Source organism: Lissotriton helveticus, chromosome 1_1 (genome assembly GCF_964261635.1).
Source record: "Lissotriton helveticus chromosome 1_1, aLisHel1.1, whole genome shotgun sequence".
Classification (NCBI taxonomy): domain Eukaryota; kingdom Metazoa; phylum Chordata; class Amphibia; order Caudata; family Salamandridae; genus Lissotriton; species Lissotriton helveticus.
This window is the reverse complement of record NC_136057.1, coordinates 7,132,400-7,158,187: the sequence shown is the minus strand read 5'-3', so window position 1 is coordinate 7,158,187 and position 25,788 is coordinate 7,132,400. Positions and strand designations below refer to the sequence as shown.

The window sequence follows — 25,788 nt, the reverse complement described above, 5'->3', positions numbered from 1 at the left end:
AGTAATAAACCTTTGGTCTTTGACGCCACCATCGAGAAGCCCGTGTTTCTGTTTGTTTGTGCACCAAGACAGGTGGAACTCCGGGGTCTTCGGGTGTTATCCCTGACACCTCTGGACGGAACCAAAAAGTCCAGAACTCCAATTGGCGCCCAACGTGGGGCGACGTCATTCGGTACCGGTCCAAAAGCCTGAAGAGTTCGAGGAGCTTCGTGTGAAGATTTCAGAGGGAGGCGCCCCACTTCATCGATCCCGGCATATCGCAAAAGTGGCCCCGACGTTCTCTTCCACGAGGGTTCCCGTTCAGACGGCTGCAGTGGTCCGTTGCCTTGACCGTCGCCCTGTCTTGGACCCGAGGTGCAGTCCTCAGTACGGCGAAACGTGACGGGTTTCTCCTTGGTGACGTCTTCAGTGCCTCAGTTAAGTATTCAGTGGTTGCTAGTTGGTTTTGTAAGGGTTGCTCCTATTTGGATAATCCTTTTAGTTCTCAGTTCAGTTCAGTTCTGTAAGGTTATCACTGGTTATTCTGGTTACGATAATCATTCTGTTCAGTTCAGGTATCGATACATTTGTCAGTTCTGGTAGGCCTAAGTTCTTGGTTCGAGTGCGCATCTTTTCTGTTTGTGTCTTGTTTGTTTTGTGTTCCGGATTATAAAATGGTAAGTCGGAAAAATTGTATGTTGTCTTGTTTTAGTTGCAACAGTGATTCCCAGTTGGAGGACTCGTGTTTGGTTCCTCCGATTGGAACTCCCCTTTATGATCTTTATTGCAAGTTTGGTGTGGGCCCTATCTCTTATAACGAGATATGGATCCACTACACAGGGAAAGATGGTGTCCTTAGTTGGCCACTACATGGTAGTTTTGAACCTGAAGTTCTCGATAATCTAGAAAGAAGGTTGTTTAAGAAGAAAGCCCGGCCGGCAATGTTTGATTCTTTCCGTTATTGGCGAAAAGAATCTAAACAGAGAGAAATTAAAAAGTTGAAGAAAGAACAGAAAGAGCAAGAGTTGACTTTAGAACAGTCTGCTAGACAGCTGCAACTCAACGAGTCTGAGAAAGCGATGGAGGTGGCCGATAGAGAGCGTAATTTAGCGATAGACAAGTGCTATCCTGCTTTGCCATCGAGTACGGCTAAGATAGTAGAGGACCCTGAAAAGGATCCCCTGTTGTCTTACTTGTTACGATCACCCCCACCGTATGCACAGGGTGCTACGGCTCCACCTATACCGAATGTTCAATTACCGGTTGCTGGACAACCTGGTGTCCCTGTTCCCGCTCCTCTGAATCAAGTTCCTGTACCTCCTATGGTCAATATTAATGTTCCTTCGACAACCCCTCTTCTAGGGTTGCCGGCTTCTTTACCTATGCCTGTGTCGCTCACACCTGCTACTTCACAAGCTATTTTTCCTGCTACTCCTACTGTTCCTGATCTATCTGTTCCAACTGCTACTCTATTCACTGCCTCTGTTAATATTATGACTCCGCTTTCTGTTCGTCGAAGAATCACTGATTCTGTCTCTAATATTCTATCTCCCTTCTATAAAACTCTGATTAAGACTCCTACCTCTGACTCTGTACAGAGACGTAGTCAGCTTCCCAGTACTGAAGAAAAAGGAATACTAGATTCCACTGCTCTTAGATGGGTTTCGAAAGTTGGAAGATATAATGTACAAAATGTATTAGATACATTTATGCAATGGAACGAACCGACACAACGATATGTGTTCGATGAAATGTGTTTCCTTCTACGTGAGGAATTGGAAGAGGATGACCCTGAATCAAATCTAGGAGAATTAATTAATGTTCAGAAAGAGTTTGCTGCAGGTATGATAGTTGGACAAAATATAAAAGAAGCGATGGAACTGATTTTAAGTTATAGGAATGACCCATCCCTTCGTTCACCGAGAGAATTAGAGAAACGTAGTACGAAACGAAATCGTCAATATCCAATGAGAGAGGTTCCACCAATTTGGCGTGAAGCTGTGCAAGCTAATGCAAACCTTGGTATTGCAGCCGCTCCGGCCCAATTCCAGAGAGTATGGATACATATTCCATGGAAGCGAGCTGAAGTATTAGCAGTGAAACAGGCCTTGCCAGATCCGCGTAAAAATCCTGCAGGGTACTACAAAGAGTTGGCTCAAACAGTTGACGCTTGTGTATTGAATCTTGCTGACATAGATCTGCTATTTGGTAATGTAGTACCGCAACCAATTTGGGCTAAAATTCGTAAAGAGAATCATCCAGTTGCCCTAGGTGGTGACTGGGCAGCTATAATTGCAGCGGATGGTCAACAAATAGGTGGTTCCAAACCTGAACCTTTAATTGCTAATTTGCCTGGTAGAATAATCGATTTAATGAAAACCTTGATGCCAGCATTGCGCGTTAACTGGGACAAATTGTCCGCGTGCAAACAAAAGAAAGACGAAAGCGTCTCCGACTTTTTCACAAGATTCGAAGAGACTTTCGTGGATCATAGTGGTCAGGATATGAGCACAGAAGGAGGCCAGAGATTATTTGTTGATAAATTTGTGCACAATCTGTTGCCAGAACTTAGTGGTAAATTAAAGAATTCTGAAAGTGCGTGGGCTGTCTCTACGACTGCGCAAATACTTGCGACTGCTCAGTACTATGAAAATAGGGATACAGAAGAGAAGGAAAAATCAGATAAAAAGACGAAAGATTTAAAAACTAAAGTACTTTTACAGCAAGCTTATCCGCCTCGCATGAATCAAACTAATATGCAGCAAGGGTCATATCAAAGAACGGATTATAATTTTCAAAGGCCACAATACCAATGGAATCAATGTGCTTATTGCAAAAAGGAAGGTCATTACAAAAGTGAATGTCCAGTTCGAACGCAAAATAATGCTGCGGCAGCTCAGGGAGGTCGTGGTAGTCCTATGCAAAACTCTAGAGGTCGAGGACGAGGTGCTATGCCTCCGCAGACGAGTGATCGCCCCTCTAATTATTTCGACCAGCGAAATGGACAATCTGCCCAACAGAATAGGTCTCCACAGTATCATGTCGAAGACTATTATGAAGCTAGTGAGGAAGTTCAGCAAAGTGAGTACTAGGACAGCCATGGACAAAGAGAGGGAGTAGTATCAGTTCCAGTAGATCAGAGTGGGCCTTATGTCGCAGTAGCAACATCAGGTATAGTCGAACCGTTTCTGTTGGATACTGGTGCAGCAAAAAGTTCTATCATACATGCGAAACTCCCTGGCGCACCTTTGTCTGGCTCAACAAACGTTTCAGTAGGTTTTTCGGGCGCCCCTGTTCACAACCCTGTTTCTGGTCCTTTGTCTATTTCTGTTGGACCACGTCAATTGAAAGCACCCCTGATTTTGACGACAGGCTGTAACGAAAATCTGCTTGGTTTAGACTTGTTAAAACGCCTGTACGCGACATTGTACTGTTCTCCAGCAGGAGTACAGCTTACGTTGGGTAAAAGAATAATCTCCCCGATGTACTTGTCGATGGATGCGCTCCCACCAGAGCTGCGTTCACTCCCTAATACTCTTTGGGCGACTGGTCCTAATGATGTAGGTCTCTTGGAAATTCCACCATATGTAGTAACTTTGAAAGCAAATGTTAAACTTCCACGAATTCCACAATACAGAATCTCTAATGAAGGTGAGCGTGCGCTCCTACTGATAGTACAAGACCTGATCAAGAAAGATGTTGTAGAAGAGACTAGAGGAAATGTCTGTAATAGTCCTGTACTGCCTATTTTGAAACGAACTGACCCTACAAAGCCTCCAGTATATAGGTTCGTAATTGACCTTAGAGAGGTTAATAAAATTGTGATCCCACAGTTTCCTGTGGTACCAGACATTACTGCATTGTTAACGTTGATTCCTGCTACAGCAGCATGGTTTTCAGTTGTCGACTTGAAAAATGCCTTTTTCAGCATTCCGATAGCCGAGGAAAGCAGAGATATCTTCGGTTTCTCTCTAGGAGGACGAAGTTTTAGATTTAAACGCGCTCCACAAGGTTATTGTGAAAGCCCATCCATTTACAGTCAAGCATTAAAAAGCCAGTTAGATTCCGTCGTACTTCCTAGTGGTTCTGCTTTAGTACAATATGTCGATGATCTTCTAGTAGCTGCCGATGACAAGGAAACTTGCAAAACAGCTACGATTTCTTTATTGCATCACTTGTCAGATTTGAATCACAAGGTGTCACCTTCAAAAATGCAATACTGCTGCCAAGAAGTGACCTACCTAGGTCATCTCTTGTCAAAGGAGGGAAGGAAGTTGACCCCAGAGAGAATAAAAGCAATTACACAGATGAACGTTCCTAGCACGCAGAGAGAAGTACGTGCCTTTTTGGGTATTACCTCATATTGTAGGCAATGGATCCCAAATTTTTCTCTTCTAGCAAAACCATTGGTAGCCTTGACCGGGAAAGGTGTTCCGAGTCCGGTACCATGGTCTGCTGAATGTCAGCACAGTTTTTCTGAGTTACGGAATGCACTGTGTTCAGCACCTGTATTGGGTACACCCGACTACAGTAAGCCATTCACGCTCTATGTCCACGAGAGAGAAGGTTGTGCATTGAGTGTGTTGACGCAGAAATTTGGTGATAAACAACGCCCTTGTGCGTATTTTTCATCAACATTAGATCCAGTAGCTAGAGCGTTGCCTAGTTGCTTGAGAGCTACAGCCGCAGCTGCAGCTTCCATTCGACAATCTGCTGGTTTAGTAATGAACAACATGCTAGTAGTTATGGTTCCTCATGCTGTGGATACACTCATGAACCGAACCAAGACGCAACACCTTACCAGTGCTAGATTATCAGGTTATGAACTGACACTGTTAGCTAGTCATATTCAGATCAAAAGATGCAATGTATTGAATCCAGCAACACTGTTGCCGACTAGCGAAGAGTCGAGTGATTCCGAACCACACGACTGTTGTTTCAAAACTGAGGAAGAAACAAAAGGACGAATCGATCTAAAAGACACTCCGTTGTCAGATCCAGATGGCACGTTGTATGTTGACGGGTCTTGCTTCAAATTAGAGAATGGTGATGTGACTGCTGCTTATGCAGTAACAACTTTGAGTACGATTGTGGAGACTGCAAGAGTGAGTCAGAATTCTGCCCAGGCTGCAGAATTGATCGCGCTAACAAGAGCGTGCGTTTTAGCTAAGGGAAAGAGAGTGAATGTGTTCACAGATAGTCAGTACGCGTTCGGCGTGGCCCATAGTTTTGGCCGTTTGTGGAAAGAGAGAGGTTTCATTACGTCCCATGGGACTAAGATTCAACATGGTCAGCTAGTTAATGACTTGTTGGAATCTCTAACCTTGCCGACTGAAGTTGCGATTGTGAAATGCAGTGCTCATAAAGCAATCACGGATGATGTTGGTCGTGGGAATGCTTTTGCTGATGAGATTGCAAAACAGACAGCTAGAAATATGATGAGTAGAATGTATGTTGCAACGTCTGCAAGATGGATTTCTGAGTCTGGAATGTGTGAGAACACAGTGGAAAGCGTGGAGGAAATTCAGAAAGAGGCGACTGAGGAGGAAAAACTTGCATGGAGAGAGAGCACGGGTAAATTGGACTCGAGTGGGTGTTGGATTGACTTGTCAGAACAACAGCGTTGGATGTTGCCTGATGCGTATGTGCTTGCAGTAGTAACGATGGCACATGGAACAGCGCACATCAGTTCAAAAGGGATTTGTAAGATGTTGGCTCCGGTCTGGAAGAATGACGGGATTAGTAAGTGTGCAGAGAGAGTGGTGAGAAATTGTATGGTATGCTTGATGCATAATCCTGGCAAGGGAATCCCCACACCTGCAGGTCACTTCGCTCCTCCTTCCTGCCCCTTTGAGGTGATCCAGCTAGACTTCATTCACATGGATCGTTGCAATAATCTGAAATACGTCCTAGTGGTAGTTTGTGCTTTCTCCAGATGGATCGAAGCATACCCACTGAAGGACAATACTGCCTTATCCACTGCCAAAATTCTTCTTAAAGAATACTTCCCCAGATACGGAATGCCACGGATTGTATGGTCAGACAACGGAAGTGAGTTCGTAGGGAAAGTTATGCAGAGTGTGTGTGCCGGCCTAGGGATTAGACAGAAATTTCATAGTGCGAATCATCCCCAGTCCGCGGGTTTAGTCGAGGGTTACAATGGCACCCTTAAACTGAAACTCGCTAAGATACAAGCATCCACGGGTTTGTCCTGGCCAGACGCATTGCCTTTGGCTTTGCTATCAACAAGAGCAACTGTACATTCTAGAGTAGGGCTTAGTCCTTACGAAATAGTTTTTGGCCGTCCTGCAAATGTTTGGGGGGTACCTAGACCGAAAGAATTTAAGCAGCTGGAATACCCAATGTTAATTGATTACCTTTTCGACTTGACTGCTAAATTGAGTCTTATTCACCAACAGGTTTTCGATGCATTGCCAAAGCCACCGGAGAGTCCAGGCCATCAGCTGAAACCGGGTGATCAGGTGGTCATCAGAAATTTTGCAAGAACAAAAAATCTTCAGCCCAGATTCATTGGCCCATTCCAAGTCCTGCTAGCAACGAGAACTGCTATTCGTGTGGCCGGAAGGAAAAATTGGGTCCATACGACACATGCTAAACGTGTGCCTCTGCCACTTCCTTACGACAACTGGGTAAAGAAAGGAATCGGTGCCTCTGAAACGGAACAAGTCCCCAGGTTCATACCTTTCAGCGATGCAGAACTAATCACGGATTCACCAAATTCTGACTCTCCTCCTGAAACTGCTCTTTTGAACCCTGAACATTTGTCATCCACACCCAAAGAACATTTGCCATCTGCGAACGTGAACATTGCAACGTTAGCTGAAAATACATTGTTTCCAGATCAGACAGCTCCTGCAAAACTGAGATACAACTTACGTTCTCGCAATATGGACAAATAAAGCAGGAAACTGCCTATTTTCAGATTTGAATCTGCTATACATTGCCTCCAGCCAGGAAGTTTGCTCATACTTTGTATTGTTTCTTTTTGTTTTAAAATTGCCTTGCCGTCTGGGTAGCCGTAGGGTCGTGGCTGTGTGCCTAGTTGAATCTGCGGGGGTCTGACACAAGGTCGATCTTTCTGTTAGTTCTGGGAACTCCCAGGGCTGATAGAGGCATTTTCATCTACGTACACATCATCAGTGGTCGCGAACGGTCGTAGAAGATGGAGCTTCCTGAGCTACAACGAGAAAATGTAATTTATGTTCGCAGAAATAGACTGTACAGAATACTACACAGCAAATGCTTTCTAATGCAATGTGCAGTTACATTTTTAATTGTTTTGATAACGTTGGTGGGTGGAATCGTCTTTGGTGTACATTTGATTTTTATGCCAGTAACCACAGTACCTTCCCTTGATCCTACTACTTCTACGGTTTCTTCTATGCATTCCTTTCACTCATTTCCTGAACATGAGCAAGCTCGACGCTCAGAATTTATTAACAATACATTTGTACAGCTCTTGCATCAACACCAACTGATAGTTAATACTACAGACTGCTGGGTGTGTGGCTTGATACCTCACACTATGGATAAAGGCATTCCCTATCTAGTCTTGCCTTTCAGCTATAATGGATCATTTCATGCCTTTCAGACCATTTTTTCATATGCCCTTGAGACCTATCCTCCGCGTCCACCACGGTCCACTAAATACAACTCAGCCAACAAAGCTTTAGTCCAGGGAATTATTGATATGATTAAAGACGTCAATAATACTCCATCTTATCCTAGAGATGAATTACTGGTGTATTTGAGTTGGAACTCTACAGAGTATCGCCTTAGTTTGGGAGAAAGCAAGCGTAAAAGCTCCACTTCAGTTTGGGTCGTGCCTCACCGAGGTCAGGTCTGTTTGCAAGGAAATGGGAGAAATCCGAGAGCTCAGCTAGGGAGGAGTGAGTGCGTTGAGACTTACGTATTTCCGTCTAACTCCTCCCCTGCCTTTCTGACTGCTAGGGGTACCTACTTCATTTGTCAGGACAGAGCATATACATGGTTGCCTGCTGACTTTTCAGGTTCATGTTATATTGCTCGATTGTTACCCCCGACATACACTGCTTCTTCAGATTATCACAAAACCAGAGTAGCAAGAGGTGTCTTCAGCAAGGAAGATACCGCTGGTCAAGAAGCTGGAGACTTTTTCAAAGGTTTCCTTCCGTTTTGGGGGCCTATGGCCAATAGTAGAAATCTTCGTCAACTAACACGGGTAGTTGAATCTACTATTACAGAAACTGCTGGTGCCCTTAGTAACTTAACAGCTGAGCTTCAGGCGGATCGTCTCATGACGTTGCAGAACCGTATGGTTCTAGACGTAATACTTGCAGATCGAGGTGGGGTATGCAGAATGATCCAATCAAGCTGCTGTGTCTTTATTCCAAATAATGCTCCAACAGTCTATGAAGCAATCTCTAAGCTACATAAGATTTCCGACTCTATACACGTAGATAAGGGAAACTGGTCCTTCATGGAGTGGTTTTGGACTCTGGTATCAGCGTGGGGATGGAAGGTTCTGATGGTCATTGGTGTCATCCTAGTATTGCTGTTCTCGTGCTGTCTTATTATCCAATGTGGTCCCGCTCTGTGTAGCCTCTGTGCTGCAACCTGTTTCAGAAAACCACCTGCATTAGGAGAAAAGGCACGAGACAGGATGATGATACAACAACATGTCACTAACCTAATGAGCATAGAATTAGACTCTGACTCTGATATAGACTGAGTAATTGCCTATGTAAGGGCAAAAGGAGGGTCTGAGGTTCCGTGACGATTTTACTCGTGTTTGTAACATTGTCGTAAATACATAATTTTGGTATCAGTGAACCGCAAATGATCCATTTAGTATATCCTGGTGTTTTCACTATGCTACGAGCAAGAGCACTCCTGTTACCAACACATTTGTGAGTTACCCATGGCATCCATCTTAGAACACGGAAGCCATTTTGTATTCCTTGCCCTCACATAGTCAATGGACACGCAATGACCTCTTTTCATTAAAGGACACGTAGGCTTTAACCGGCGATTCACCTTGCTAGTGACACGTGCACCTTAGGCCAGCAACGCTGTAGCAGCATGACTCGGCAAGAACTGCCTCCCCAGCCTGAGGCCAGTCCTGCTATACTGGTTCTTGTGTTCGTTGGCCTGATCATGATTAAGCGGCCGAAGCTGGTAACCGTGCCCATTTACGACCCACAAACATTTCTTATCCTGTCTTTCTATCTTCTGCACCTGGCTCTGCTCCTTTCCTTCTGGGCCTTTATTAGGGGGAGGTAACGAAATTTACGATGAGGCGGTCCGGGTCTTGAATGAAGAATCGACATGGGATTATGATGGACTAGTGGGAACCCCTCATTTGTAATGTTTTGACATCAGATACTGTTGACGATCCCTGTGCAACGCCAAATATTTATTGTTCAAGACACGAATGTTTAGAACTGTGGTAACATGTAAAGAATTTGCCTGAAGCCCAATATTTAGTATATAAGGAGCAACCCTCTTTGTACAAATCGAACAGGCTCCTAGATACTGCCCATGTGTAGTTTCTGTGACTTCTGTGTCCCTGCAGTAATAAACCTTTGGTCTTTGACGCCACCATCGAGAAGCCCGTGTTTCTGTTTGTTTGTGCACCAAGACAGGTGGAACTCCGGGGTCTTCGGGTGTTATCCCTGACACCTCTGGACGGAACCAAAAAGTCCAGAACTCCAGAGAAGAACACTGTTGTTTAAAAAGAAGCGATATAGTTGTAATCGAGTAACTAGATTACCATATATCTATATATATATGGATACGTCGTCAACATGTTTCAGCTCTCTGGGCCCAGCCGGGTCTGTAGAGCTTTCGTCAGGACTAATAAAAACACAAAACATACATAAGGTACTCACACTATTAGTGTAGCTTCCTGTCGCTAATTATAGCGTTTCTTTTTTGCCACCTGAAATATAGGAGCAGAGACATATACAATCCCAAACATTGTGGTACTGTAGATTAGGTAATTAGGCATCGTGATTCAGAGAACCACGCACACACAAACTAGAATTACTAGTGCATTTATGCGCATCACTTTTCAACACATAAACGTTTTCAGCGAGAAAAAATATTTTCAGAGAACAAAAGTAAGTATGTTACAGGAGACAAGCTATATACAACTGCTAGATGTTGCACGTAGTGATTCCATGCATAGGTCAGTCATATTTATATTATCTTTCAGCACATATAGTAAGGGCATCCTAATGCGCTGCTTTTTAGTCAGATTCTATAGTAAGAAAAGCATCGTGCACACTATGGGTTTTAAACAAAAGTCAACGTGAGTTTTTTAACTGCTTGGTGTTGCATTCAGTGATTTCAAATGCCAGAGGACACAATGTACTGTGAGTCAGAGGCAGAACACTCATACTGGTATTATCTGTCAGCAATTATAACAAGGGCGTCTCAGTGCGCTGCTTTTACGTGAAAAACATCGCGCACATTATTTATTTTTAGAAACAAGTCAGTGTTCGTATAATCATGTGCCACAAGACATTGAGCGCATTCGTTTTTTAACAAGACGATCATATATTTACTGTATTCGCGCAATGACTCATACCTTTATGGCCGAAATTTCATGCTTCCACAAGGGTGCAGGAGTCGCTTTGCGGGGTCTCTACTGGAGAGATAGTATCAGCGATTAGGGGGTCATAGGGACCACACTTACCCGCATCACTCCGTCTCTTCTTGTGTTTGCTCAGTCTTACCCTCGTGTGCCGCGTTTTGGGCCCTGTGCTGACTCTGCCCTTGGTTGCAGGCGGAGCACTGTGGCTGGGTTTTTTCTAATTTCGCAATGACATAAAGGTAGGACTCCAAGTTTAAGCCACATGCTGCATTCAATATGGCCCCTCGTGTGTTCTTTATCATAGAGTTTTACATCAGAGTACTACAATATTGTCAGATATATTGAGGGGTTGATTTGTCAATAAATCCCAATGTCAGGACTCAATTAATTAAAAAAATTAATTAATTTACATTGTCGTCCCAGTTAGAATCCACATCTAGGGTTGTGGAGGATTAATTATTACATTGACATTACGATAAAGTTTAATTGAACTGACTCCATGGAATATTGTCGTTCATTCCAGAGATATGGGTGCCAAGGCGGTCCACCCATCTCTGCTCTTTTTCAAAGAGAATCCGTTCTGCGTTGTGATTTTTATCTTGCAGTGTCTCTAGGACTGTCCAGATCAGGTCGTCACAAGTGTGGCCAGCTTCCACAAAGTGTGTACATAATTTTGTGTTATTTTTCTTCAGGCGTACATTGCTCCGGTGTTCCCCGATTCGCAACTTCACTCGTCTGCATGTCATGCCTATATATTGACGTTTGCATGGGCATGTGATCATGTAGATAAGGTGAGAGGAGTTGCAGTTCGTGTGGTTTTTCTGGGTCCATGTCAGGGTGTTCGTAAGTTGCAAAGTTTTTGTCGGCCTGGTAAATTTGCACACACCACAAGTGCCGCATGGGTAATGACCCGAGACAGGTTGCATTCTGGCATCTCTTATAATTTTGAGGGTTGTTTGAGTTTTAGGTCGTGTGTGGACCAGGACATCCTTAATGTTCTTAGTTCTCCGATTTGCAAAACGTGGTTTTGGCCAGTCAAATTGTCCAGAGTTAATTATTTGCCAGTTCTTTCTAATTAACTTCTGTACCCCATAGGTGGAAGGGCAGAAAGTAGTGACACACGTTACCAGATCCTTAACTGGTTCCTTCACGTTTGTCTGTAAGAGACATTCACGTGGCTGATGTTTTGCCCTTTTCATGCACTTATTAATCACCGTTGGTGTATAGTTCCTTTGTTGCAATTTTTGACTTAGTTCTATTGCCTGTTTCTTATAGTCGCTGTCTTTGCTGCAGTTTCTCTTGTGCCGTAAAAACTGGCTGAAGGGGAGGTTATCCCGCAATGGTCGCGGATGGTAACTGTAGTATGACAGCAGGCTATTCTTTGCTGTCGGTTTCGTAAAGGTCTTGGTTTCGAGCTTCCCGTTCTCATGGAAAATTGTTAGATCCAAGAAGGTTATGCTTTCCTTATTTTCAGTGAAGGTAAAGTTAAGCCATTGGTCTCTTGCATTTAACCATTCGATGAATTTGTGCAGGTCTTCTTTTGTGTCCCATATTAAAAGCACATCATCGATGTATCGTTTCCAGTATAAAATACTGGAAACGAAAGGGTTGCTTGTATTTAGTACCTTCTTTTCTTCCAATTGGCTCACATATAGCCCCGCCACCGAAGGAGCACAGGCGCTCCCCATGGAGGTTCCATGGCTTTGAAGGAAGAGTTGTCCGTCATACTCGAAATAGTTTTCTTTTAAAACTAGACGACAGCATTCCATAATGAAATGACGTGGGGTTCTGTATGGCCAGTCTTGATTAAACAGAAGGTCTTCAAGCATTTGCAGCGTGTCTTCCTGAGGCAGGCTAGTGTACAATGCCTCGACATCGAGGCCCACCAATGTCATTGTATTCGGATTGTAGTTGAAATCTGTGATTTGTGTCAAGAGGTCTCTGGTATCTTTTAGATAAGTAGGGGTTCGTTGCACCATTTTCTTGAAATACTCATCCACAAATTTTGATAGAGGCTCTAACAGGGAACCAATGCCCGAAACTATGGGACGTCCTGGTGGCGGCGACCTGTTCTTATGAGTTTTCGGTAGAGAGTAAAAGAACGGCGTTTTGGGGCTCTTGGGTGTTAGGAAATCCGCTTCTTTTTTGGATATCCAGTCGCTCACCTCTGCTTCATGAACCATGATGGCAATTGTGTTCGTCAGTCTGTCTGTAGGGTCTTCCTCAATCTTCTTATAGAAAATTTCATTGGAGAGGAGGGATAGGCATTGTTGGTTGTATCCTTCTTTTGACAGGATCACTATCCCTCCCCCCTTGTCTGCTGGTTTTATAACGATTTTGTTATTTTCCTGCAGGTCCTTCAGGGCTTGACGTTCCTTTTTGTTGAGATTTTGGAATGTCTTTTTTGGTCCTAAGTTGTCGATGCCTTTCATGAGGGCCTGTTCGAAAGTTTGTATTTCGATAGGTACTGCAGATGATGGAGGGCAGAACTTCGATTTTCTCCTCAGATTGGTATCACCTTCATTGGTTTGACCTTCTGAATTGGCGAAGAAAGCTTTTAATTTCAAGGTTCGGCAAAATTCCGAGATCTCACATTTTAGTTTGAATCGATCTGTGGGGGGTGTCGGGACAAAGCCGAGTCCCTTATTCAGGACATTCAGTTGGTCATCCGTTAGGTTGATGTTTGATAAATTCACAACTAATGAATCTAGCTGCTTGGACCTGGGGCTGACGACATACTCCGGGTCTGCACATTCGGCTGGCCTTGCCATGTCAGGTTTTTCTTTTTTCCTCGCGATTGATTTTGGCCTCTTCCTAAAAAAGGTTGCTGTGGTTGATTCATGGCATTAGATAGAGGATGGTTCTCTAATTGTTGTTGGGGGTGTCCATTAGAATTATATGGGTTCATCCACCCGGTGAAGGGGGGCATAAATGGCTGGAAAAACGGCATTTGGTGTCCGTGGAAGAGGGGAGGTCGTTGCCACCTATTACCCCTTCTCGCACGATTTGATCTAAAATTGTTGCGACCCCTTCTTGGTGTAGTGTCATCTGAACTTGCATCAGAGCCTGCAGAGGAGTTCCATCCTGTAGAACCATTGTCTGAGCCATTGTCTGTTGGGACGTATTCCTTCTTTGTATAAGGATGCATGCTTTCCTGGCTGAATTTTTTGACATCTTTAGCTAGTTTTTGAAGCTTGTTTTGCATTAGATACTCATGGGTGTCATCCATTTCTTTCGTTATTTCTTCCAGGCGTTTCTTATATATTGATGGATTGATGTTTTTCTTCATTTCATTTTCGCACTCTCTAATTTCTATCAGAAGTGCTTCTGAAAGTCGTTTTGCCGTCTTCACTATAAGTACCAGGTAGTCAAGGGTACACTTCCATGAAATGGAAGACCAGTCGCATCTAAAAGCCAGGTCATGGAGAAAGATTCTCGGGGCATTAGTGACCCACAATCCTTTTGGCGCCGTTTTTGATCTTAAATACTCGGTCATTATAATACCGTGTATGGCAGTGCGAATCTGCTCCCTCTTCTTGTTAGTCAACGAGTCCCAATCGTCAGTTTGGGCTAGTACTTGAATTAAGTCGGTGTTTTGTATTAGCGATTGTGCTGCTAATATTTCATTGATGTCTTCTCCTGTAAAACTAAGGCCACTGTTCTCCATGTTGCTTTTCTCGCTGTATGTACCCCAACAACTGTATATATATACAGGTGAAGTATATATATTTCCCGCAGCTGCACGCTGCTTAAATGCTTCAATCAAAAAGAGAGGGAGGAGGATAATTGGTCCATTCAGTTCCCCTGATCAGATCCACAGTTAATCAAATGAAGGTTTGGAATGGACACTAGTGTCTACAGAACCATTGGTTCGAAATTGACAACCCTCATAGGCAACCTGATTTTACGATGCGGTATATTTGTTTTTCCGCCCCATCAGGTGTCATGGCATATTCATAGGGTAGTCAAAAAGTGTGGTATGCCTGCCTCACCCGAGGCTACCTCTGGTTCAAAATAGAAGTGTCCAGAAATACTGGGGAGGGTGTAGAAAATATAAAAGCAGTGGATCTCCAAAATAATTTTAATGGAAAGGGAGAAGAACACTGTTGTTTAAAAAGAAGCGATATAGTTGTAATCGAGTAACTAGATTACCATATATCTATATATATATGGATACGTCGTCAACATGTTTCAGCTCTCTGGGCCCAGCCGGGTCTGTAGAGCTTTCGTCAGGACTAATAAAAACACAAAACATACATAAGGTACTCACACTATTAGTGTAGCTTCCTGTCGCTAATTATAGCGTTTCTTTTTTGCCACCTGAAATATAGGAGCAGAGACATATACAATCCCAAACATTGTGGTACTGTAGATTAGGTAATTAGGCATCGTGATTCAGAGAACCACGCACACACAAACTAGAATTACTAGTGCATTTATGCGCATCACTTTTCAACACATAAACGTTTTCAGCGAGAAAAAATATTTTCAGAGAACAAAAGTAAGTATGTTACAGGAGACAAGCTATATACAACTGCTAGATGTTGCACGTAGTGATTCCATGCATAGGTCAGTCATATTTATATTATCTTTCAGCACATATAGTAAGGGCATCCTAATGCGCTGCTTTTTAGTCAGATTCTATAGTAAGAAAAGCATCGTGCACACTATGGGTTTTAAACAAAAGTCAACGTGAGTTTTTTAACTGCTTGGTGTTGCATTCAGTGATTTCAAATGCCCGAGGACACAATGTACTGTGAGTCAGAGGCAGAACACTCATACTGGTATTATCTGTCAGCAATTATAACAAGGGCGTCTCAGCGCGCTGCTTTTACGTGAAAAACATCGCGCACATTATTTATTTTTAGAAACAAGTCAGTGTTCGTATAATCATGTGCCACAAGACATTGAGCGCATTCGTTTTTTAACAAGACGATCATATATTTACTGTATTCGCGCAATGACTCATACCTTTATGGCCGAAATTTCATGCTTCCACAAGGGTGCAGGAGTCGCTTTGCGGGGTCTCTACTGGAGAGATAGTATCAGCGATTAGGGGGTCATAGGGACCACACTTACCCGCATCACTCCGTCTCTTCTTGTGTTTGCTCAGTCTTACCCTCGTGTGCCGCGTTTTGGGCCCTGTGCTGACTCTGCCCTTGGTTGCAGGCGGAGCACTGTGGCTGGGTTTTTTCTAATTTCGCAATGACATAAAGGTAGGACTCCAAGTTTAAGCCACATGCTGCATTCAATATGGCCCCTCGTGTGTTCTTTATCATAGAGTTTTACATCAGAGTACTACAATATTGTCAGATATATTGAGGGGTTGATTTGTCAATAAATCCCAATGTCATAAATCCCAATGTCAGGACTCAATTAATTTTAAATTAATTGAGTCCTGACATTGGGATTTATTGACAAATCAACCCCTCAATATATCTGACAATATTGTAGTACTCTGATGTAAAACTCTATGATAAAGAACACACGAGGGGCCATATTGAATGCAGCATGTGGCTTAAACTTGGAGTCCTACCTTTATGTCATTGCGAAATTAGAAAAAACCCAGCCACAGTGCTCTGCCTGCAACCAAGGGCAGAGTCAGCACAGGGCCCAAAACGCGGCACACGAGGGTAAGACTGAGCAAACACAAGAAGAGACGGAGTGATGCGGGTAAGTGTGGTCCCTATGACCCCCTAATCGCTGATACTATCTCTCCAGTAGAGACCCCGCAAAGCGACTCCTGCACCCTTGTGGAAGCATGAAATTTCGGCCATAAAGGTATGAGTCATTGCGCGAATACAGTAAATATATGATCGTCTTGTTAAAAAACGAATGCGCTCAATGTCTTGTGGCACATGATTATACGAACACTGACTTGTTTCTAAAAATAAATAATGTGCGCGATGTTTTTCACGTAAAAGCAGCGCGCTGAGACGCCCTTGTTATAATTGCTGACAGATAATACCAGTATGAGTGTTCTGCCTCTGACTCACAGTACATTGTGTCCTCGGGCATTTGAAATCACTGAATGCAACACCAAGCAGTTAAAAAACTCACGTTGACTTTTGTTTAAAACCCATAGTGTGCACGATGCTTTTCTTACTATAGAATCTGACTAAAAAGCAGCGCATTAGGATGCCCTTACTATATGTGCTGAAAGATAATATAAATATGACTGACCTATGCATGGAATCACTACGTGCAACATCTAGCAGTTGTATATAGCTTGTCTCCTGTAACATACTTACTTTTGTTCTCTGAAAATATTTTTTCTCGCTGAAAACGTTTATGTGTTGAAAAGTGATGCGCATAAATGCACTAGTAATTCTAGTTTGTGTGTGCGTGGTTCTCTGAATCACGATGCCTAATTACCTAATCTACAGTACCACAATGTTTGGGATTGTATATGTCTCTGCTCCTATATTTCAGGTGGCAAAAAAGAAACGCTATAATTAGCGACAGGAAGCTACACTAATAGTGTGAGTACCTTATGTATGTTTTGTGTTTTTATTAGTCCTGACGAAAGCTCTACAGACCCGGCTGGGCCCAGAGAGCTGAAACATGTTGACGACGTATCCATATATATATAGATATATGGTAATCTAGTTACTCGATTACAACTATATCGCTTCTTTTTAAACAACAGTGTTCTTCTCCCTTTCCATTAAAATTATTTTGGAGATCCACTGCTTTTATATTTTCTACACCCTCCCCAGTATTTCTGGACACTTCTATTTTGAACCAGAGGTAGCCTCGGGTGAGGCAGGCATACCACACTTTTTGACTACCCTATGAATATGCCATGACACCTGATGGGGCGGAAAAACAAATATACCGCATCGTAAAATCAGGTTGCCTATGAGGGTTGTCAATTTCGAACCAATGGTTCTGTAGACACTAGTGTCCATTCCAAACCTTCATTTAATTAACTGTGGATCTGATCAGGGGAACTGAATGGACCAATTATCCTCCTCCCTCTCTTTTTGATTGAAGCATTTAAGCAGCGTGCAGCTGCGGGAAATATATATACTTCACCTGTATATATATACAGTTGTTGGGGTACATACAGCGAGAAAAGCAACATGGAGAACAGTGGCCTTAGTTTTACAGGAGAAGACATCAATGAAATATTAGCAGCACAATCGCTAATACAAAACACCGACTTAATTCAAGTACTAGCCCAAACTGACGATTGGGACTCGTTGACTAACAAGAAGAGGGAGCAGATTCGCACTGCCATACACGGTATTATAATGACCGAGTATTTAAGATCAAAAACGGCGCCAAAAGGATTGTGGGTCACTAATGCCCCGAGAATCTTTCTCCATGACCTGGCTTTTAGATGCGACTGGTCTTCCATTTCATGGAAGTGTACCCTTGACTACCTGGTACTTATAGTGAAGACGGCAAAACGACTTTCAGAAGCACTTCTGATAGAAATTAGAGAGTGCGAAAATGAAATGAAGAAAAACATCAATCCATCAATATATAAGAAACGCCTGGAAGAAATAACGAAAGAAATGGATGACACCCATGAGTATCTAATGCAAAACAAGCTTCAAAAACTAGCTAAAGATGTCAAAAAATTCAGCCAGGAAAGCATGCATCCTTATACAAAGAAGGAATACGTCCCAACAGACAATGGCTCAGACAATGGTTCTACAGGATGGAACTCCTCTGCAGGCTCTGATGCAAGTTCAGATGACACTACACCAAGAAGGGGTCGCAACAATTTTAGATCAAATCGTGCGAGAAGGGGTAATAGGTGGCAACGACCTCCCCTCTTCCACGGACACCAAATGCCGTTTTTCCAGCCATTTATGCCCCCCTTCACCGGGTGGATGAACCCATATAATTCTAATGGACACCCCCAACAACAATTAGAGAACCATCCTCTATCTAATGCCATGAATCAACCACAGCAACCTTTTTTAGGAAGAGGCCAAAATCAATCACGAGGAAAAAAGAAAAACCTGACATGGCAAGGCCAGCCGAATGTGCAGACCCGGAGTATGTCGTCAGCCCCAGGTCCAAGCAGCTAGATTCATTAGTTGTGAATTTATCAAACATCAACCTAACGGATGACCAACTGAATGTCCTGAATAAGGGACTCGGCTTTGTCCCGACACCCCCCACAGATCGATTCAAACTAAAATGTGAGATCTCGGAATTTTGCCGAACCTTGAAATTAAAAGCTTTCTTCGCCAATTCAGAAGGTCAAACCAATGAAGGTGATACCAATCTGAGGAGAAAATCGAAGTTCTGCCCTCCATCATCTGCAGTACCTATCGAAATACAAACTTTCGAACAGGCCCTCATGAAAGGCATCGACAACTTAGGACCAAAAAAGACATTCCAAAATCTCAACAAAAAGGAACGTCAAGCCCTGAAGGACCTGCAGGAAAATAACAAAATCGTTATAAAACCAGCAGACAAGGGGGGAGGGATAGTGATCCTGTCAAAAGAAGGATACAACCAACAATGCCTATCCCTCCTCTCCAATGAAATTTTCTATAAGAAGATTGAGGAAGACCCTACAGACAGACTGACGAACACAATTGCCATCATGGTTCATGAAGCAGAGGTGAGCGACTGGATATCCAAAAAAGAAGCGGATTTCCTAACACCCAAGAGCCCCAAAACGCCGTTCTTTTACTCTCTACCGAAAACTCATAAGAACAGGTCGCCGCCACCAGGACGTCCCATAGTTTCGGGCATTGGTTCCCTGTTAGAGCCTCTATCAAAATTTGTGGATGAGTATTTCAAGAAAATGGTGCAACGAACCCCTACTTATCTAAAAGATACCAGAGACCTCTTGACACAAATCACAGATTTCAACTACAATCCGAATACAATGACATTGGTGGGCCTCGATGTCGAGGCATTGTACACTAGCCTGCCTCAGGAAGACACGCTGCAAATGCTTGAAGACCTTCTGTTTAATCAAGACTGGCCATACAGAACCCCACGTCATTTCATTATGGAATGCTGTCGTCTAGTTTTAAAAGAAAACTATTTCGAGTATGACGGACAACTCTTCCTTCAAAGCCATGGAACCTCCATGGGGAGCGCCTGTGCTCCTTCGGTGGCGGGGCTATATGTGAGCCAATTGGAAGAAAAGAAGGTACTAAATACAAGCAACCCTTTCGTTTCCAGTATTTTATACTGGAAACGATACATCGATGATGTGCTTTTAATATGGGACACAAAAGAAGACCTGCACAAATTCATCGAATGGTTAAATGCAAGAGACCAATGGCTTAACTTTACCTTCACTGAAAATAAGGAAAGCATAACCTTCTTGGATCTAACAATTTTCCATGAGAACGGGAAGCTCGAAACCAAGACCTTTACGAAACCGACAGCAAAGAATAGCCTGCTGTCATACTACAGTTACCATCCGCGACCATTGCGGGATAACCTCCCCTTCAGCCAGTTTTTACGGCACAAGAGAAACTGCAGCAAAGACAGCGACTATAAGAAACAGGCAATAGAACTAAGTCAAAAATTGCAACAAAGGAACTATACACCAACGGTGATTAATAAGTGCATGAAAAGGGCAAAACATCAGCCACGTGAATGTCTCTTACAGACAAACGTGAAGGAACCAGTTAAGGATCTGGTAACGTGTGTCACTACTTTCTGCCCTTCCACCTATGGGGTACAGAAGTTAATTAGAAAGAACTGGCAAATAATTAACTCTGGACAATTTGACTGGCCAAAACCACGTTTTGCAAATCGGAGAACTAAGAACATTAAGGATGTCCTGGTCCACACACGACCTAAAACTCAAACAACCCTCAAAATTATAAGAGATGCCAGAATGCAACCTGTCTCGGGTCATTACCCATGCGGCACTTGTGGTGTGTGCAAATTTACCAGGCCGACAAAAACTTTGCAACTTACGAACACCCTGACATGGACCCAGAAAAACCACACGAACTGCAACTCCTCTCACCTTATCTACATGATCACATGCCCATGCAAACGTCAATATATAGGCATGACATGCAGACGAGTGAAGTTGCGAATCGGGGAACACCGGAGCAATGTACGCCTGAAGAAAAATAACACAAAATTATGTACACACTTTGTGGAAGCTGGCCACACTTGTGACGACCTGATCTGGACAGTCCTAGAGACACTGCAAGATAAAAATCACAACGCAGAACGGATTCTCTTTGAAAAAGAGCAGAGATGGGTGGACCGCCTTGGCACCCATATCTCTGGAATGAACGACAATATTCCATGGAGTCAGTTCAATTAAACTTTATCGTAATGTCAATGTAATAATTAATCCTCCACAACCCTAGATGTGGATTCTAACTGGGACGACAATGTAAATTAATTAATTTTTTTAATTAATTGAGTCCTGACATTGGGATTTATTGACAAATCAACCCCTCAATATATCTGACAATATTGTAGTACTCTGATGTAAAACTCTATGATAAAGAACACACGAGGGGCCATATTGAATGCAGCATGTGGCTTAAACTTGGAGTCCTACCTTTATGTCATTGCGAAATTAGAAAAAACCCAGCCACAGTGCTCCGCCTGCAACCAAGGGCAGAGTCAGCACAGGGCCCAAAACGCGGCACACGAGGGTAAGACTGAGCAAACACAAGAAGAGACGGAGTGATGCGGGTAAGTGTGGTCCCTATGACCCCCTAATCGCTGATACTATCTCTCCAGTAGAGACCCCGCAAAGCGACTCCTGCACCCTTGTGGAAGCATGAAATTTCGGCCATAAAGGTATGAGTCATTGCGCGAATACAGTAAATATATGATCGTCTTGTTAAAAAACGAATGCGCTCAATGTCTTGTGGCACATGATTATACGAACACTGACTTGTTTCTAAAAATAAATAATGTGCGCGATGTTTTTCACGTAAAAGCAGCGCGCTGAGACGCCCTTGTTATAATTGCTGACAGATAATACCAGTATGAGTGTTCTGCCTCTGACTCACAGTACATTGTGTCCTCGGGCATTTGAAATCACTGAATGCAACACCAAGCAGTTAAAAAACTCACGTTGACTTTTGTTTAAAACCCATAGTGTGCACGATGCTTTTCTTACTATAGAATCTGACTAAAAAGCAGCGCATTAGGATGCCCTTACTATATGTGCTGAAAGATAATATAAATATGACTGACCTATGCATGGAATCACTACGTGCAACATCTAGCAGTTGTATATAGCTTGTCTCCTGTAACATACTTACTTTTGTTCTCTGAAAATATTTTTTCTCGCTGAAAACGTTTATGTGTTGAAAAGTGATGCGCATAAATGCACTAGTAATTCTAGTTTGTGTGTGCGTGGTTCTCTGAATCACGATGCCTAATTACCTAATCTACAGTACCACAATGTTTGGGATTGTATATGTCTCTGCTCCTATATTTCAGGTGGCAAAAAAGAAACGCTATAATTAGCGACAGGAAGCTACACTAATAGTGTGAGTACCTTATGTATGTTTTGTGTTTTTATTAGTCCTGACGAAAGCTCTACAGACCCGGCTGGGCCCAGAGAGCTGAAACATGTTGACGACGTATCCATATATATATAGATATATGGTAATCTAGTTACTCGATTACAACTATATCGCTTCTTTTTAAACAACAGTGTTCTTCTCCCTTTCCATTAAAATTATTTTGGAGATCCACTGCTTTTATATTTTCTACACCCTCCCCAGTATTTCTGGACACTTCTATTTTGAACCAGAGGTAGCCTCGGGTGAGGCAGGCATACCACACTTTTTGACTACCCTATGAATATGCCATGACACCTGATGGGGCGGAAAAACAAATATACCGCATCGTAAAATCAGGTTGCCTATGAGGGTTGTCAATTTCGAACCAATGGTTCTGTAGACACTAGTGTCCATTCCAAACCTTCATTTGATTAACTGTCCTCCAGCGGCACCTCACGGCAATTAGCAATCTGATCCCCAGTACGGTAAAGCAATGTTGCAGGGGAAGATCAGAAAATCAGGCCGGCACACGATTGAGGGTCTCGGCAGCGGTGGGGCGGGGTGTTCTCCCTGCGATGCCCAAAAGTCGCCAAAGCAGGCTAGAGACTCACCCCGCGGAACATGCGGCTTCGGGGCACGGATCCCGCTCGGAGAATCGCAATTTTGCAAGCGGTGTTTAGCTTGATGCATCTATGCGTTACTGTGCTTTAGTACAGCCCATGCCTATTCGGGCGCTCAAGAGAGTAGGTGCAAAACCCTTTAGAAAGAGTCCAGGGTAAAGAAATAAATTACAAAATGAATAAGACATAAACCCAGTGCTAGAATCTAGTCTGGGAATCAGCTCTCGAATGAGGGGAAGAATTGCAAGATGGCTTCCCTGTCAGCGGAATGCTGGTGGATGACATTGTAAAACCTCCTGTTTAGTAAACTCTGGGAAGAACCAGGACAAATGGCACCTGTGAGCAGCCAAAGAGCAGAAAAGCACTCCTGCATTGCCATCTGACGCCCCCCCCCAGAGATCGCCTCCAGGGTCTGTCCGCACTGCTACAAACACCTCTGCATGTTAACATGTCAACGTGCGTGAATCCGATTTCCGTAGTCCACACGCTTTAAAACATACGTACAGTCTTAAATGCAGATTGTTAATCTTTTAAAAGGACAGCCCATAAACATTATTAGGTCATCTTATACGATCTAACATGGTCCAGAATTACGGTGACCAGATTCTCAAAACAAACAAGCATTTGCAATGCAATAGGTCTCGCATTAGGAAAGTTTGAGCTATTGGTATTGTAAATGACAAATTATTTATTTATGTGTTGGTTTTGAAAATAGCTAAATTAATAGCTTTGTCATTTACAACGCCAATAGTTGTAACTTTAGCAAATGTGACACCTATAGCATTTGTAATGCAATATGTGTTGTATTTACGCGACTTAGATGTATTGATATTACAAATAACAATGGCTTTTACTTTTTTTAATTAATTAATACTTATATAAAAGTTATTGTAATTTTTAATGGCAATAGCTTAAACGTTTGTAAATAACTTTTGTGAAGATTATGTTCAGTGTATGTTATTGTGACGAAAATCCAAGAACAGAAGTGAAATATTAACATCTTTTTGTGACATTTGTAATAAAGCTTGAAACATTGAGAGAACATATTTGTTGTTGAATAGTTGCACAGATTGATGCTGTGGTGGCGCTGAGTGATGTTGTGGTGGCGACGAGTGATGCTGTGGCGTTCAGTGATGCTGTGGTAGCGCATAGTGATGTTGTGGCGCCCCAGAGTGATGCTGTGGTGGTGCCGAGTTATGCTGTGGTGATGCGATAGATAGAGTGAGGGCGATAGATAGAGTGAGGGCGATAAATAGAGTGAGGGGGATAGATAGAGTGAGGGTGATAGATAGAGTGAGGGTGATAGATAGATCGAGTGAGGGCTATAGATAGATAGAGTGAGGGCGATAGATAGATAGATAGATAGATAGATAGATAGATAGATAGATAGACAGATAGATAGATAGAGTCAGGGCGATAGATAGATAGAGTGAGGGCGATAGATAGATAGATAGAGTCAGGGCGATAGATAGATAGACAGATTGCCATTAAAACCGAACATAAATATAAACAAGCGACCACATTAAACTCAATGGAGCCTTTTTTGTTCGTCAGGCCAGTGAAAACAATTAAAAGAAGAGTGACACTTGTAAACTAAGGATAAATTAGCAAGGATGATTAAGTACTATGTACACTACTTTAAAATGACACGCCCTGACGCACTATAAGGAAGAATTTGGAAGCTTAAGAACAGCAGTGGGAATGCACCCTGGCCATTTATGGCCCTTCACCTGACTGGCTCATATTTTTATGTCCCTAACAGTTTAAGCCAGTATTTTATACCTTATGAAATCTATACCCAAAACAGTATGAAGAAATCAATTAAAAGTGTTTGCTAAAGTTGTCTAAATAATATCGAGATAATTATTAAAACAAATAGAAAGTTGATTGCTTTGGTACGAAAGAATATTTTGAGTTTTATAGAATTTCTTTTTACATTCCAACAGTTGGCACTTCTACTGCTGCAAATGGCAGCTGTTTTTTCACAGAAAGGTGACAACTTCGGTGTGAATAAAGTGTAGCTGTTTAGCTTTGCGTCTCAGATGTGTAGCATTACAGATATAGCCCTCGAGGGTCACTGTCACATTGCAGAGACAGAGATTCTGCACAGAGCCCCTAAGGAGAGCAGGAGGCAGTGCTGACCCGAGTTGAACGTGTGAAAGCAAAGAAAAACAAGCGCATGCGCAGACACGCACACACATACCGTCAAACTTAAAAGCACACGCACACACGAACAGTCACACAAATACACCCTGAATCACACACAGAAATACATTCAAAATTAAATACTCAGACACACACTGGCGCACACAGAGAAAGACACAATACAGACACGAATACAACTTAATAATTAGCATCTTCCGAGGACCCGCCTGGACTGCTATTTATCTGTCTTTTAACCCCCACAAACCAGAAAGTGCTGGCGGTGTTTAATGGGAAGCCAATTGTCTGGCTGGCCCCAATTAACACCCCTTGATTAGCTGGCATTGCTCCGCAGCGAGTCAGACACCGTAAAGAAAATACATTGCATTTAATTAATGCTTCTTGGTGACTTCGATGGCTGGGCTGCCGTGATGGGATTGCGGGGGGGGGGAGAGGGGGCGGTGCCGGTGCCTCTAATGTTTGTTTCATTCACCAGCACAGAATTTCATGTCAAGTGAGCCGTCCTGTTCCGCAATTGAACAATAATAGTGTGGCTTAGGTAACGAATGCGTGTACCTGATCTGGTTTAATTTGAAGCTGTATACAGCTCTGCTTATCCCCGGTGAGTGCATCCAGGCACGAGAAGGTTACGTGAATTGCCCAGACTCTTAGGACGTTGCGAGTTTCGAACCGGGACCCCTGGGTCCCGAGTCGGCAGGTCTGGCCGCTGCTCCACACCATCTTTCAGCTGTACCACCCGAAATATATATCTATTTTGGTAAACATCGTTTACCACGAAGTTTTTACAACGCGGTACCTTTAGCACGCATCCCTTACAACGCAAGTCGTTACCACGACTTGCGCTGGAGGGCGCTAAAGGATTAAAAATAGTAAATTTACTATCCAAACACCTTCCCTAGGGTCCACGGGGACTGGTGTTAGAATAGTAAATTATACTATTCGAAATCCGCGCCCC

General features: G+C 43.0%; 1 protein-coding gene across 1 annotated transcript in view; it reads left to right on the top strand.

Annotated features, from left to right (window-relative positions):
* LOC144757082 (uncharacterized) overlaps nucleotides 1-25,788 on the top strand; it is a 167,960-nt gene that overhangs the window by 89,032 nt on the left and 53,140 nt on the right. The window contains exons 4-5 of the mRNA XM_078646356.1: nucleotides 18,718-19,703; nucleotides 19,866-20,201. Of these exons, the coding sequence (XP_078502482.1) occupies nucleotides 18,718-19,703; nucleotides 19,866-20,201 (1,322 nt within the window). The remainder of the gene's footprint in view (nucleotides 1-18,717; nucleotides 19,704-19,865; nucleotides 20,202-25,788) is intronic.